Here is a 13,510-nt window from a genome sequence, read left to right as displayed (position 1 = left end):
CACTAGATCTCGCGCAGGGGCTCGCGCCCAGCGGGGGACCCGGGCCCCAGGGCGGCGGGCCGGCCAGGGCGTGGAGGCGGGGACGCTCCTGCAGGCCCGGGAGTCCGCAAAACGCGCCTCCAGCCGGGACCAAGGCGACACGCTCGCGGACCTTCGCTTGGGGCTGGCGGCTTTAGGAAGAAAGCAGCCTCGAGACCCTGAGGCCCCGGCGACGACCGTTAGCCTGGCGGACAAGCCATTGGATTTCCGGCGCACGCGCAGCGGGGCGAGGGCAGCTTCCGGTTTCCAGCCTCGCCCCGGCCGCTGCCTTCCGCCCCACCCCCAGGCTAGTGTCTCCCCTTGGCCCCGCCCCCTGGCTTTTCTTCCTCCCCGGCCCCGCCCCCTGACCCGCTCCTGCCCGCCGCCCCTCCCTCGTTCCATTGCATTGTTGGATTGTGGCGCCGCACTCCCGCTGGCGGCCGGCAGGGGGCGGAGTTCGAGCCTGGATTTTTCCAGGAGGCAGTCCCGGCGTGGGGGAGGGGAGGGCGGGGCGCGAGGACGCGGTTCCGGCGACTGCGGCGTTACTTTTGGTCCGGGGTCGGCGAGGAGGCCGCGGCTGCCGCATCAGAGCTGACGTGGGGACGACGTGGGGCCGCTGCCGGCGCCGGATTGCTGGGCGGCGGCGCCGCTGCTGAGCGGCGGTCGGGCTCGGCGTCTCCACCTCCTCGCGTCCGTAATCAGTGACGAGGTCCGCTACGTAAATCCCTTCGCGGCGGGTAAGTGGCGCGCCGGCCTCGGCCCCGAGACCCAGCAGCCGGCGACGCGGCGCAGGAGGCGGAGGCAGGAGGCGGGCGGAGCCGGGGGTGGCGGGCCGGGGCCGGGGCCGGAGTCGGGACCCCGGGCCGGGCCGAGGGCAGCGGGGCAGCCGCGAGTTCCCCTGACGCGGTCCTCGCCCGGCGCCCCCGAGGCCGCCGCCTTCCCGGCCCACGCCCGCCTCGGCCGCTCCGCCGTCCCGGCACCCGCCCGCCTCCCCGAACTTGGGACGAGTTGGAAAATCCTCCCTGAGCGAGCCCTGCGGCTCCGGGGAGCGGTTTAGCTCGGAAAAGGAAAAGGAAGCCAGAAGTAAGGACCTCGGGGTTTCTGTGCCCGCGGCGCCTCTGCCCACTCCGCGAGCGCAGTTCAGATGTGAGCGGACGCAGCCGGTGTTCCGCGAAGCCCGGGCCCGAGGGCCTCGCATTGAGTCGTTCGGTCCCGGGCGCGGGCGGTCCCGGGAGACGGGCAGGGCTGCGCCGCCACCGCTCTCGGGAGGCGCAGTTTCCCTTGTGCCTCTGTGTCTTGCCTTTTTAGGGCCATCTCGTGAGGTTCCCAGAGCCTGCTCAATTTGGGGAATAAACACATTCTTCAACATGCTTCTTGATCCTGTTGCGTCTTATTTGTGTATCAGGTATCTGAGTTTGAAATCACTTAGGGGTTTCCTGCACGCTGCTCAGCGAAGCAGCTGTCAGTTCGTAATCAGATTTTAAGAATTTGTGACTTACAGTGCCGGTCTCAGTGTCACGGAAACCGAAAAGAGCCCCTTTAACAGTGTGGCTTACCTACGTGACGAAGTTTCCTTTTCTGCTTAATTTGCCGGGCGGATGAGATGCACCTTTCCCTTGAAAACCTAGATGCACAGTGAGAGTTCCGCTATGAACATCGTGTGAGATTACATTAATAATCCACGCAGTTTTTTTGTTTTGTTTTGTTTTGCTTTGAGCACCACGTTTTTTTCCTAGTCTTGATTCTCTTCGTGGATAACAAACTTTCCCTTCCTAAGTCGTAGCAATTTTTTTCCTAAAGGAAGGCAAATTGCATGCAATATGTTTTGGCCAGTAAATGCTAAGCATTAAAACTGATGTTTAAAGAACTACATATTGATCCCAACACAGCTTTATGAAATTTATTAAAATGGTTTTGATCCTCAATGAGTAAACATTTAAAGCATTGTAAATATTCACACAACTTTGGCGAATCTGTAAATAGATCAATATGACACGTACTTTCCCAGTGACTTGGTGATGGATATGGAGTCATTTTGGTGAGTGTTACGTTGTAATTATGGTGATATTTTGTGTATATATTTTGGTCACAGTGTATGAATAAATTTTTACTGAATGCATAGATAACAGAGGACATTTTTAGTCTTTTTGTTTTTGCATTGTCCCTGAAAGTTAATGAAATTTGCTTCTACCGACGAATTTTAACAAACTCTGGAGTCCATAGACTATATTCCAGTTTCCTACGCAGGTGAGTTACTGCCTAATCAAAATAGAAAATCTTTTTTAGGGTTATGACCATTTCATGAAAAGTAGGAAAGAGTTTCGTTTATTAGCATACATCAGGAATCCTGACTGAAGGCTTACCAATGTTGACATATGTTTCTGATCCTTTTTTTCCTAAGTTGTATTCCTTGAAAATTAAGTATTGAGCCAGAAGATTTAGCTAGGTTTATTGTTGAAGTGGATAGTCCTACTGAAAAGCTCTCAAATGTCCGGTTCCTTTTAGACAGACTTATTAAAACTGAACAGTGCAAACACTTAATAGTTGAGCCATTGAGAGACTTTTTTTTTTTTTTTTTTTTTTTTTTTTGCCGGGCGCGGTGGCACACGCCTGTAATCCTAGCACTTTGGGAGGCCGAGGTGGGGAGATCACCTGAGGTCAGGAGTTCAAGACTAGCCTGGCCATCAGGGTGAAACCCCATCTTTAAAAAAAAAAAAGACTTTTTTTTAAGAGCAGTTTTAGAACCATTGATATTTTTATGTTTCCTTATCAACAGGTGCTCACACCTGTAATCCCAGGAAATTACTGGGATTGAAATCATTTAGGGGTTTCCTGCAGGCTACTCAAGCGAAGCAGCTGTCAGTTTTGTAATCAGATTTTAAGAAATTGTGACTTACAGTGCCAGTCTCAAAGTGTCATGGAACTGAAAAGAGCCCCTTTAACAGTGTGGCTTACCTACGTTACTAAGTTTCCTTTTCTACTTAATTTGCCGGGCAGATGAGGCCCAGGCGGGCGGTTCAAGAGGTCAGGAGATCGAGACCATCCTGGCCAACATAGTGAAACCCTGTCTCTACTTAAAAAAAAAAAAAATAGCCTAGGAGTGGTGGCCTGCGCCTTTAGTCCCAGCTACTGAGAATTGCTGGAACCTGGGAGGTGGAGGCTGTGGGGAAGCGAGATAGAGCCACTACTCTCCAGCGTGGACAATAGAGCGAGACTCCGTCTCAAAAAAAGAAAACGAAAAACATTGGTTGATAAGGAAATAAGGCTGAAATGTCTGAACTTTATTGTTTCTACCTCGTTTAACTGATGGATTCTATATGTAAAAGTCGGCTTTGAAAAGAATTATTGTACATTGAACACAGTTTTGGTATTATCAACACAGGAACTTAAAAAATACAGATTTAGGAAAAAAATTCTACCTATTATGTATTTCATTACATAATAGGTAGAAATGAACATTTAAAATAATTATGTTAATAATCTTTTAGAGAATACATTTAGAGAATACATTTTAAACACCTTTTGCAATGGGAACTCCACAATAAAGACTGCTGCTCTTAAGAACAAATGCTTTTACTTATAGGTTTTCATTTTTTGATACTCCATATCCAGTAGAGAATAAGCAAGAATAAAGAAGAAAACCTAAGGATATCATTAGTGGAAACTTTTCTTGATATTACTTATGAAAATGCCTTAAGTCTTATTGCACTGAATAATGACATTTTGGTCAATGATGGACTGCATGTATGTCACATAAGATTATAATGGAGCTGAAGAATTCCTGTCACCTAGTGATGTCCTAGCTGTCCTAATGTCATAGGGCAGCATATTACCTTCTGTCTTTGGGTGTGTTTAGACACACAAATGCTTTCTACTGTGTTCTAATAGCCTGCAGTATGTAACAGAGTAACATGTACGGGTTTGTAACTTGTGTAGTTGGTTACACCATCTAGGTTTGCTTAAGAGCACTTTATAACATTGGCAGAATGAAGTTGCCTAACATTTCTAAGAATGTATCCCCGTTATTAAGTGAAGCATGACTGTAATTCAGTTATAGCAAGGTTTACAAAATAAATGATATCTGCACATTTAATGACAGGACTTCCTAGGAGTGATAGAGGAAATTACTGGCAATATGTATGTGAAACATTTGTTATAAGTAGAGGAAATGCATAGACTGTAAAATTATGTGGTAGTTTTGCTTAAAGACTGATTAAATAACTATCTCATTGGTCAGGAAGGATGCTTACCTCTCAGAAACCCTTACCAGCGACTCATCCTCTTGTCAGGCTTTTTTTTTTTTTTCTTTGAAGCCTCTCAGTTCTCCACAAATGGGAAGCGTCTTCATGCATGTTTTCTAAACAGTAGTATAACCAGGCCAATTAAATGTCAAGATATTAATAAAATCCTGTGAACTTTTAAGAGTGGAGCCCAATGTGATGCTAATATTTTCCTTGAGAATTTCACAAAATAAACTCAATTTCTTCAAAGTTATCTTGATAAAGGTTTTTTTTTTTTTTTTTTTTAACATAGCAGACTTAAATATTCTAACTTAGAATAGCAAAACAGTTTATATTCTTAACCTCAATCTTTTTCATTGATAGCACAAAAATGATTTTTTTTTTTTTTTTGGCTTAGAAATGTTTTTAACTGGAATGTATATCTTTGCACTGATTATGGTGGAAGTGTTTACCTTTGGAATTATGGCAACTATATTATACATAAAGACTCACATTACTGAATATGGATGCTTGGAATGTTTTTACTCTTAAAATTTCTGGAGGAGTTAAATTAGGCATGTTTCTACACTTAGAAAGATACAGGTTTTGTTCAGATGTGTAAGATAGTACCAATCTGTGTAAGCAAAATAATGGTAAAATTCTTTTCTCTGATCTTAAGCTAATTCAGGTAGTTTACTCTCTCTGATTTACTCTCTAGTAGTTAATGCATTTATCCTTAATATGTAGATAAGTGTTTTTGAAATGTACTTAATGTGCAGTAAAGAGCAGGCTGTTGAAAAGAAAAATCTTACAGTGAGCCTAGTCAAGCAAGTAACTCCCCCAAAAGTTTTAAAATTTGGTTTCCTGTCAAGTGGTGGTAGTGGGGGAGGGAGGTATTTGAAAGGATGGAGATAGGCCATGATATTTGAATTTTATTTTTAATTTCCTCCTCAGCAGCTGATTTTGTAGTTCATTGACTCTGAAATAGCCAAAAGCAGGCAGCAGGTGGGAAATGAATTGAAAAAGAGACACTTAGTGAATAGTTAATCCTTTCGTGATTTTAGTAAAGAGTTAAGATTTAATAACAGGTATCTCAAGCAATTAAATTGGAGTAGCCTTGAATCTGTTTGAGAGAGCCTTCTGAATTTATGTATATTTCATGTTTGAAATATTAAAGACATTTACAAGTGTTTGGAATATTTATTTATGACTATTGCTCTTGGTTATTTTGTTTTTACATGAAAGTGTAATGATTGTTTTTTTGAAAGTTACTGTAACTTTGCTTCACAAACAGCATAAGACTAATGGTGTAATTTCATGTTGCTGCTTTCTCACTTTGTTTTTCCTGTATGCATCTCCTTCCTCTAAAATGCATAACCATAGCCTCATTCCTGTCAAGTTCAGCTACATGGCTATTTAGAATTATTTCTCTTTTATAAATAGTCCCACCTTCTCCCAATTTTTTAATCAACTTGGTTGAGAAGGACCAACTTTATAATATGAGCTTCATTTTCTTTCAAACTTTGCTATTACTGCTTAAATGACAGTTAACCTATGGATATGTACTTTTGCAAAGAACTAAAACCATGCTTCATGGCAGAACCAAAGAAACAGATTATCTTCTCTGTGTTTTCTTTCTCTTCCTGCTTTTGTAAAAGGTGCGATGCCTTTTATTCCACGTTCATTTCTTTTTCTTTTGGGTATGCTAATTGCAGTGCTTTCAGTTTTTCTTTTTCTTTTTTTTTAGCCTTTCAGAAACCACCTCAATAATGCATAATTTTCAGTTTACATTTTTGGGTTTTTGAAAGTGGAGTAAGAACTTAGATTGTTTGGCAAGTGTCTTATAAACAATTCTTAATATTTCCAGTATTTCATCATAGTTATCTCCAATAGTAATATCTAGTCCAAAAGTAGGTTTTTTTTTTTTTTTTTTTTTTTTTTTGAGACAGAGGCTCACTCCGTTGCCCAGGCTGGAGTGCAATGGTATGATCTCATCTTACTGCAACTTCCGCCTCCTGGGTTCAAACGATTCATGATTCTCCTGCTCAGCCTCCCAAATAGCTGGCATTACAGGCGCCCGCCACCGTGCCTGGCTCATTTTTGTATTTTTTGCGGAGATGGGGTTTCACCATGTTGGCCAGGCTGGTCTCCAGCTTGTGACCTCATGTGATCCACCCACCTTGGCCTCCCAAAGTGCTGGGATTACAGGTGTGAGCCACGGCACCCAGCCAAAAGCAGATTTTTTTAATTGGGGGAAAACGCAAAACTGTCTTTATTGTCTTTCCAAAGTGTTCAACTTAGTTTTCAGAGAAACAGTTCTCTTTTTGAATCATTTAATCTACTTAGTCATTTTATCTAATGTACTATTTAACAAAATTACAAAATTGCAACAAGGCTGGCATAATGAGGTTTGGTGGCAAACACAGCTAACTCTTGGTAAGCACCCATTAGTGTGAGGGTGTGGCATCTAATGGGTTATACAATTTTTAAGGAGCGTAAGATGTCCCTATGTAAAATGCTAGTGTAGTCTAACAGAATAAGGTTTATTCTCAGAGTGGCATCAGTGCCGATTTTTGTTCCTGTTGTGAGGAGCCTGTTTAAGTGCCCTACTGTCTCTTGTCCCTATGCTGGGGGCAGATGGTAGCAGTAGTGACCATTGCCTTAGTGCCCTTAGTGTGAGATGTGATAAACCTGCCTGCTGTCTGCAGTTCCAAAATTGACTGGGGTTGTATGACATCATTTTAGAGGGTCCCTTAGGAGGGAATTCTGAAAGCAGTGTGTCTAAGCACCGCTGTTGCTGGCAGAGGCACCTAGAGGTTACTTAAGGAAGAACACGATTGTTTTCTCCAGCTCTAAAATAAATTAAGGACTCTCAGATTTTTTTTTTTTTTTTTTTTTTTTGAGACTGTGTCTCAAAAGAGTTTAGGTCTGTGAATGAATGGCCTTGCTCTGTCACCTAGGCTGGAATCCACTGGTGCAAATCTGGCCCACTGCAGCCTCAACCTTCCGCGCTGAAGTGATTCTCCCGCCTCAGCCTCTTAAGTAGCTGGGACTACAGGCCGGTACCACCATACCTGGTCAGTTTTTTGTAGAGACAAACTCTCTCCATGTTGCCCAGGCTTGTCTGGAACTCCTGAGTTCAAGCAAACCTGCTGCCTCAGCCTCCCGCAGTGCCAGGATTACAGGTGTGAGCCACCAGGTCTGCCTCAGATGTTCTTTTGTCTTTTTCTTTGCCAGTTTTACTTCATTCCACATGTCAAATAGATATTTTTATAGATATTAGTAAAAAATAAAGGATGTTTAATTGCTACAGTGTCTAAACTAGGATTTTTATGGATTGAAGACTATCAGAAGGATGTTTTGAATAAACTTACTTCGTTTGGAGTTTAATTTTTTGACAAAAACTCAAGTTGGAATTTAAGGTAAATGAAAATTTTATTTCATTGGAGTGAAAAAATTTAAGGAAATAATATTCATTAAGTTTATTAAATGATTATTACTTCTTAAAAATAGAGCTGATACGTATAAGCGATACTTAGTATTAGATTTAGATAGCACTGCTTTCTCTTCAGTAGAAAATAATCAGCAAAATAGTGCATCATTTACGTTTTGGCAATTTTTTTCTTTAGGAAGATAAGAAAATATAGTAGAAAGATTGACAAAAAGCAGTACAGGGCTGTTCTCAGCTTTCTAGTGTTTTTGTTTTTTGGGGGGAAGGGGTGCAGTTTGTATTTTTAGTTTTATAGAAATTAGAATATTCTTCCTGGCCTCTTTTTGAGAGGTAAATTTTAATTTAAGTAAAATTTAATTTGAGAGTTTTTTGAAGTAAAATGTTATGATCTCCCAATTCAACATTGTAATTTTACCGCAGGATAAATAAAGAAAACGGGGAAGGAGGAAAGCATTGATTACAAATGTCTTAACAATGAGCAAATGTGCAAAGAAAAAATATATTAAGACAAATCTAAGGTAGGTAGATGTACGTTTTTCTGTTCTTTTGAAAATTCTACTTGGCTTAAAGATGAATAAGTTGATACATAGTTGTACACATATATGCATGTATGTATTTCTATTATAATATATAGTCAAATTATTCAGCCATTCACTTAAGGCACTATCTACCGTGTACCATGTTAGGCACTGCAGGGAATGTGTGGGTATTTACAGTTGGCTTATGCTAAGTACTAGTCTTTTCAGTTAGAAAGTAGACCATATATGAGGATGTCGATAGTTCAGTGGAATTGTAGAATTCAGAGTCTCCAGGGTTTTATTCTTCCTCCTGGCCTTTTGGCTACGTTTGTACCTAACGTTATAAAACAGAAGAAAGTCTCTACCAACATTTTACAGATATCCAAATAGAATTTTTCAAGTTTTCTTTTGATTGCTTTCAGAGACATTCTGTTTCATCAGTTGGATGTACTGCTAAAGAGAAAATTGATTTTCTAAGATACTTTTTGTAAAGTTACTTAAAAGAATAGAAACGACTTTAATAACTTTTCCTTTCCCAATTGGATTCTATTTTTAGAAGAGGTGAAACAATTTTTCAAGGGTAATACAGTTGCTCTGCAGTACAATTTGTCTTAGAAAATTGGATGCAACTAAACTTTTAGATTTTTTTTTTTTTTTTTTTTGAGAAAGTCTCACTCTGTTGCCCAGGCTGGAGTGCAGTGGCATGATCTCAGCTCACTGCAACCTCTGCCTCCCAGGTTTAAGGGATTCTCCTGCCTCAGCCACCCAAGTAGCTGGGATTACAGGTGTGTGCCACTATGCCCAGCTAATTTTTTTGTATTGGGTATTAAAACAATTTTTTATTTAAAAAATTCTTTTTAGGCCGGGCGCGGTGGCTCAAGCCTGTAATCCCAGCACTTTGGGAGGCCGAGGCGGGTGGATCACGAGGTCAAGAGATCAAGACCATCCTGGTCAACATGGTGAAACCCCGTCTCTACTAAAAATACAAAAAATTAGCTGGGCGTGGTGGCGCGTGCCTGTAATCCCAGCTACTGAGGAGGCTGAGGCAGGAGAATTGCCTGAACCCAGGAGGTGGAGGTTGCAGTGAGCTGAGATCGGGCCATTGCACTCCAGCCTGGGTAACAAGAGCGAAACTCCGTCTCAAAAAAAAAAATTCTTTTTAGGCTGGGTGTGGTGGCTCAAGCCTATAATTCCAGCACTGTGGGAGGCCGAGGTGGGAGAATTGCTTGAGGCCAGGTGTTAAAGACCAGCCTGGGGAAAAGAAAAAAGACGAGAAGAGAAGACTAGCCTGGGCAATAGAGCAAGATCCTATCTCTCAGGGAAAAAAAATTGTTTTTAATGGAGAGTCCCATTTAAAAACAAAAACAATAGCTAGATTAATATTTTATTAATTTGGATCCCAATATATTCAAAACAGGTTGGGATAATATTTGCTTTTTTTATCAAAGGAGAGAAATGTTTTAGTGTAAAGGAGATTTCAGAAGAAACATTTAACTTCAAAAGAAAATAGTGATGCTGCTGTTATTACTTGTTTCTAAGTTTAAATATCCCCATTTTAGCAAAAAATATTTTTTTTTCAGACACAGTTTCACACTGTTGCCCAGGCTGGAGTGCCGTGGCACAATCTTGGCTCACTGCAACCTCTGTCTCCCAGGTTCAAGCGATTCTTGTGCTTCAGCCTCTCGAGTAGCTGGGATTATAGGCGTGTGCTACCATGCCTGGCTAATTTTTATATTGTTAGTAAAGATAGAGTTTTACCATGTTGACCAGGCTGGTCTCTGAACTCCTGACCTCAGGTGATTCACCCACCTAGGCCTTCCAAAATACTGGGATTACAGGCATGAGTCACCATGCCCAGCCCCCATTTTAGCAATTTTTTACCTGTTTTTTAGAATTGTGGAACCAATTATTTGCCGGTATTTTGCTTGTTGTTAATTTACAGTGCTTAGTGGACTTTTTTGTTTTAGTTTTTATTGTTTTATCCTTGCATGTTTTTATTTTTAAATATTCTGTAATCCATAATTGCCAGTTGGTTCTTTTCTCTCTAAAAAGGATTATTGTTTAAGATTTTAAAAAATATTACTAGTTAATTAAAGACTATTAATTTTAGTACAACTGTGTTTACTGAATATTAGCACAACTATGCTTAATATAGAAAGTGAGATTTGGGGAAATAGGTTCTATGAGACCTCTCTTCATTTTTAACATATTTAGCTATAGGTTATATAGTGAATAATGTAAGATTATAATGGAGTCTTTATAAATTCTATCTGGAGCAGCTGTGGCTGATTTATAGATGTTAATGTTGTATGTACGTCATTTACAGCTGAGTTTGGGGCCCTGCATTTTCTGCTGAGGCAGTGCTTGGGAAATGCCTGGTGCAGTGCTTGACCCATGTTGAGCACTGAAATGCTGGTTGAATCTTTGGCACTGAGTCCTGCATAGGAGTTGGGTTTTAATGGGCTTAGGAGGCTGTACTAGAGAGCAGTTGGGTATAGATCTGCACAATGACCTGGCTTGAAAATGATAGCATCTCTATTTTAAGTTGCTAGTGTTAACCTTACTTTTTTGTAGATGATTTTTACCCAAAAAAATAATAATTTGGTATCAAACTTTTACTGAATGGCATGAACTGAACACCGCGCTAGGTGCTCTAGCAGAATACAAATGGAATAAAATTACAATCCATAAGTTTGGTGTGAAAGAGAAAGCGTATGTGAGTGAGATGTGACAACCATTGCAGCATACTGTAAACAATGATACATCACCGTTAAACGTCGTCCAAACTGGAATATGCAGGGCACTGGCTGTGGAAGGGACCCTGGAGTCATAGTCACAAGACCTCTTTTTCATCCCTCGTGATACTACCTATTATGTTGCCTGTAAAAGTCCCCTAATCTCTCTGAACTTTTTTTTTTTTTTTGAGACAGAGTTTCGTTCTTGTTGCCCAGGCTGGAGTGCAGTGGCACGATCTCTGCTCACCACAGCCTCCACCTCCCGGGTTCAAGCGATTCTCCTACCTCAGCCTCCTGAATAGCTGGGATTACAGGCATGCACTACCACACCAGGCTAATTTTGTATTTCTAATAGAGTAGGAGTTTCCATGTTGGTTAGGCTGGTCTCAGACTCCCGACCTCAGGTGATCTGCCCAACTCAGCCTCCCAAAGTGCTGGGATTACAGGCCTGAACCACCGCGCCCAGCCCTGAACGTTATTTTTATCATAATAACATCTGACAGTTGCACAGTCTCCCAGAATAACTGAATAATTGGTTTATTTAGCATATACTGTACTAGGTACTGGGAATGCATGGGAATCTATAAGATGTGATCCCTGTCCCTGAGTTGCTCATGTTGTTGTGTGAATACGTGTATTATATGCTAGACAAGTGTTATAACGAACTTGTAAAATGCTTTGGGAACTCAAAAGACTCAAAAGAGAGAATTCTGCCCATGACTATCAGAATAGACTTTTGAAAGATGGTATCCTCGAACCAGGCCTTGACAAACTAGTTAGAATTTGCCAGTTGGACAAAGAAGGGGTAAAGGGCATTTCAGGAATAGGGGAGAATAGGTGTAAAAAATTAAAACTGGGAGAGTAAGATACGTACTTGGACAAATGGCCGGCATGCAGCATGTTGGAAAGAGTAGAGAGACTGGAGATTAGGCTGTAGAACTAAAATGGGTCACATTGTGAAAGAGATCAAATGGCAGTGTGGTTTGGTAATGGAGAATATGGATTTAGGAAAAAGATCTTGGTTCAAAACCTGGCTATGCCACTTAATACCTTTGTGGTAAGATCAGATTCTTAACCTCCCTGAGTCTCCTTTTTCTTATTTCTAAAAGAAGAACTAATCGTTTTTTATTTTTTGAGACAGTTGTACTCTGTTGCCCAGGCTGGAAGAATACCCGATTATAGTGACCTTATAAAGTTGTTAACCAAAACTTCTGGGCATTTACCACATGGTAAACGCTCAATAAATGGTGGTTATGGTTACTAGAATTAGAAGTTTGGATTTTATCCTGTAGTCAACAGGGAGCTACTGAAGCGTTTTAAGCAAAGAAGCGTTTTAAGCAGAAATACAGGTTTTAGAAACATAACTGTTGGCATGGATTGGAGCCAGGAGATAGAGTGGTGGCCGAGGAAATGCAGAGAAGACTTAATTGTTCTTTAGAAGGTAGAACCATCATACCTGGTGATGATGCTGTATGGAATGACAGAGAGGGAGTTTCAGGGGTTTCTGGCTTGAACAGTTGGTTGGATGGTGGGGTCCCATTTCCTGAGACAGGAAACTCAGAAGGGTAGAACGTTTGTGGAGGAAGAAGAGTAGTTTAGTTCTGGACCCATTGATTTTGAGGTTCTTGAAGGACATGTATTTGGAGATGTTAAACAGGTATTTGGATATTGGATTTTGGAATTCAGGAGAGCCGTCTGGCCCAGAGTCGTGGGCTTAAATCTAGGTTGAAGGTCAGTATTGAGGAAGGGAAGGAATTGGCAAAGGAACTTGTGGAGGAATTGTCAGCAAATGGATGAGAACGGGAAAATGTAGTATCAGGACACTGAGACAGAGTTCAAGAAGGAAGATGTTGTCAACAGTTTAAACGCTGCTGAGATCAAAAGATAAAACTTAAAACGTACATAGGATTTAGTGACAGAGATTAGTTACCATTTCTAGAGATGTTTTAGAGGCAGAAACCTCTCTAAACTTGGGGGTGTCCAGGAGTATGTGGGATGTGAAGTAATGGAAATAGTGTCGGCAGTTCTTTCAAGTAGTTTAGCAATGAGAAGGAGAAGAGAGGTTTGAGGGAATAACTCGAGAGATTTCTGGTCCAGTGGATTTGTGGCTATGTGTGTAAGTTGTGAGATGGGAGAGACGTGAAGGTGTTTAAGTCTTCATGGGAAAAAAGTGTTAGAGAGGAGAAAGAATAATTGATAGTATAATCCCCTGAAAGGGCATGGACTCCAAAGCACAGAAAAAGGAATTTTAAGAGTGGGAGGAGGCCGGAGACAAGGGAACATGGTGAGTGTAGATATCAGTGGCTTTGTTGATTTGGTGGTAGGAAGTTGAGGGAGTTCTCATTAGACAGTCGGCAAGGGCTTTCATTGGGTGTAGTCAGCATGGAAATGCAGGGATTGAGAAGAGGGAGAATATTTGAAACAGTTGTGGAGAATGGGAGAGTAAGCCCATTCCCAAATAGGGAAACTCCATCAGTTTGCTGCCCATTTGAGGTTGAAAACCATGAATTCAATAGCTGTATTTATTTTATTTTTTTAGAGATGGGGTCTTGCTCTGTTGCCCAGGCT

At 41.5% G+C, this 13,510-nt stretch overlaps 1 protein-coding gene across 22 annotated transcripts in view; it reads left to right on the top strand.

Annotated features, from left to right (window-relative positions):
• The first annotated feature begins 376 nt into the window (after nt 1-376).
• Nucleotides 377-13,510, top strand: part of CREM (cAMP responsive element modulator) — an 82,570-nt gene continuing 69,436 nt past the window's right edge. For 8 of the 22 annotated variants that reach the window (XM_032259765.1, XM_032259757.1, XM_032259752.1 and 5 more), the window contains exons 1-2: nt 440-755; nt 8,110-8,207. Coding sequence is in view for 10 of the 22 variants with exons in the window: in XM_032259752.1 (XP_032115643.1) it covers nt 8,164-8,207 (44 nt within the window). In the remaining 12 variants the exon portion in view is untranslated. Of the gene's footprint in view, nt 756-7,392; nt 7,661-8,109; nt 8,208-13,510 lie in introns of those variants that run through there. The other 14 variants (XM_032259760.1, XM_032259759.1, XM_032259755.1 and 11 more) reach the window with 7 other exon arrangements.

This window comes from Sapajus apella, unplaced genomic scaffold, assembly GCF_009761245.1.
Source record: "Sapajus apella isolate SASKATOON/1434 unplaced genomic scaffold, GSC_monkey_1.0 scaffold111, whole genome shotgun sequence".
NCBI classification, from domain to species: domain Eukaryota; kingdom Metazoa; phylum Chordata; class Mammalia; order Primates; family Cebidae; genus Sapajus; species Sapajus apella.
The sequence above is the reverse complement of the archived record's forward strand: the minus strand, read 5'-3'. Positions and strand labels throughout refer to the sequence as shown.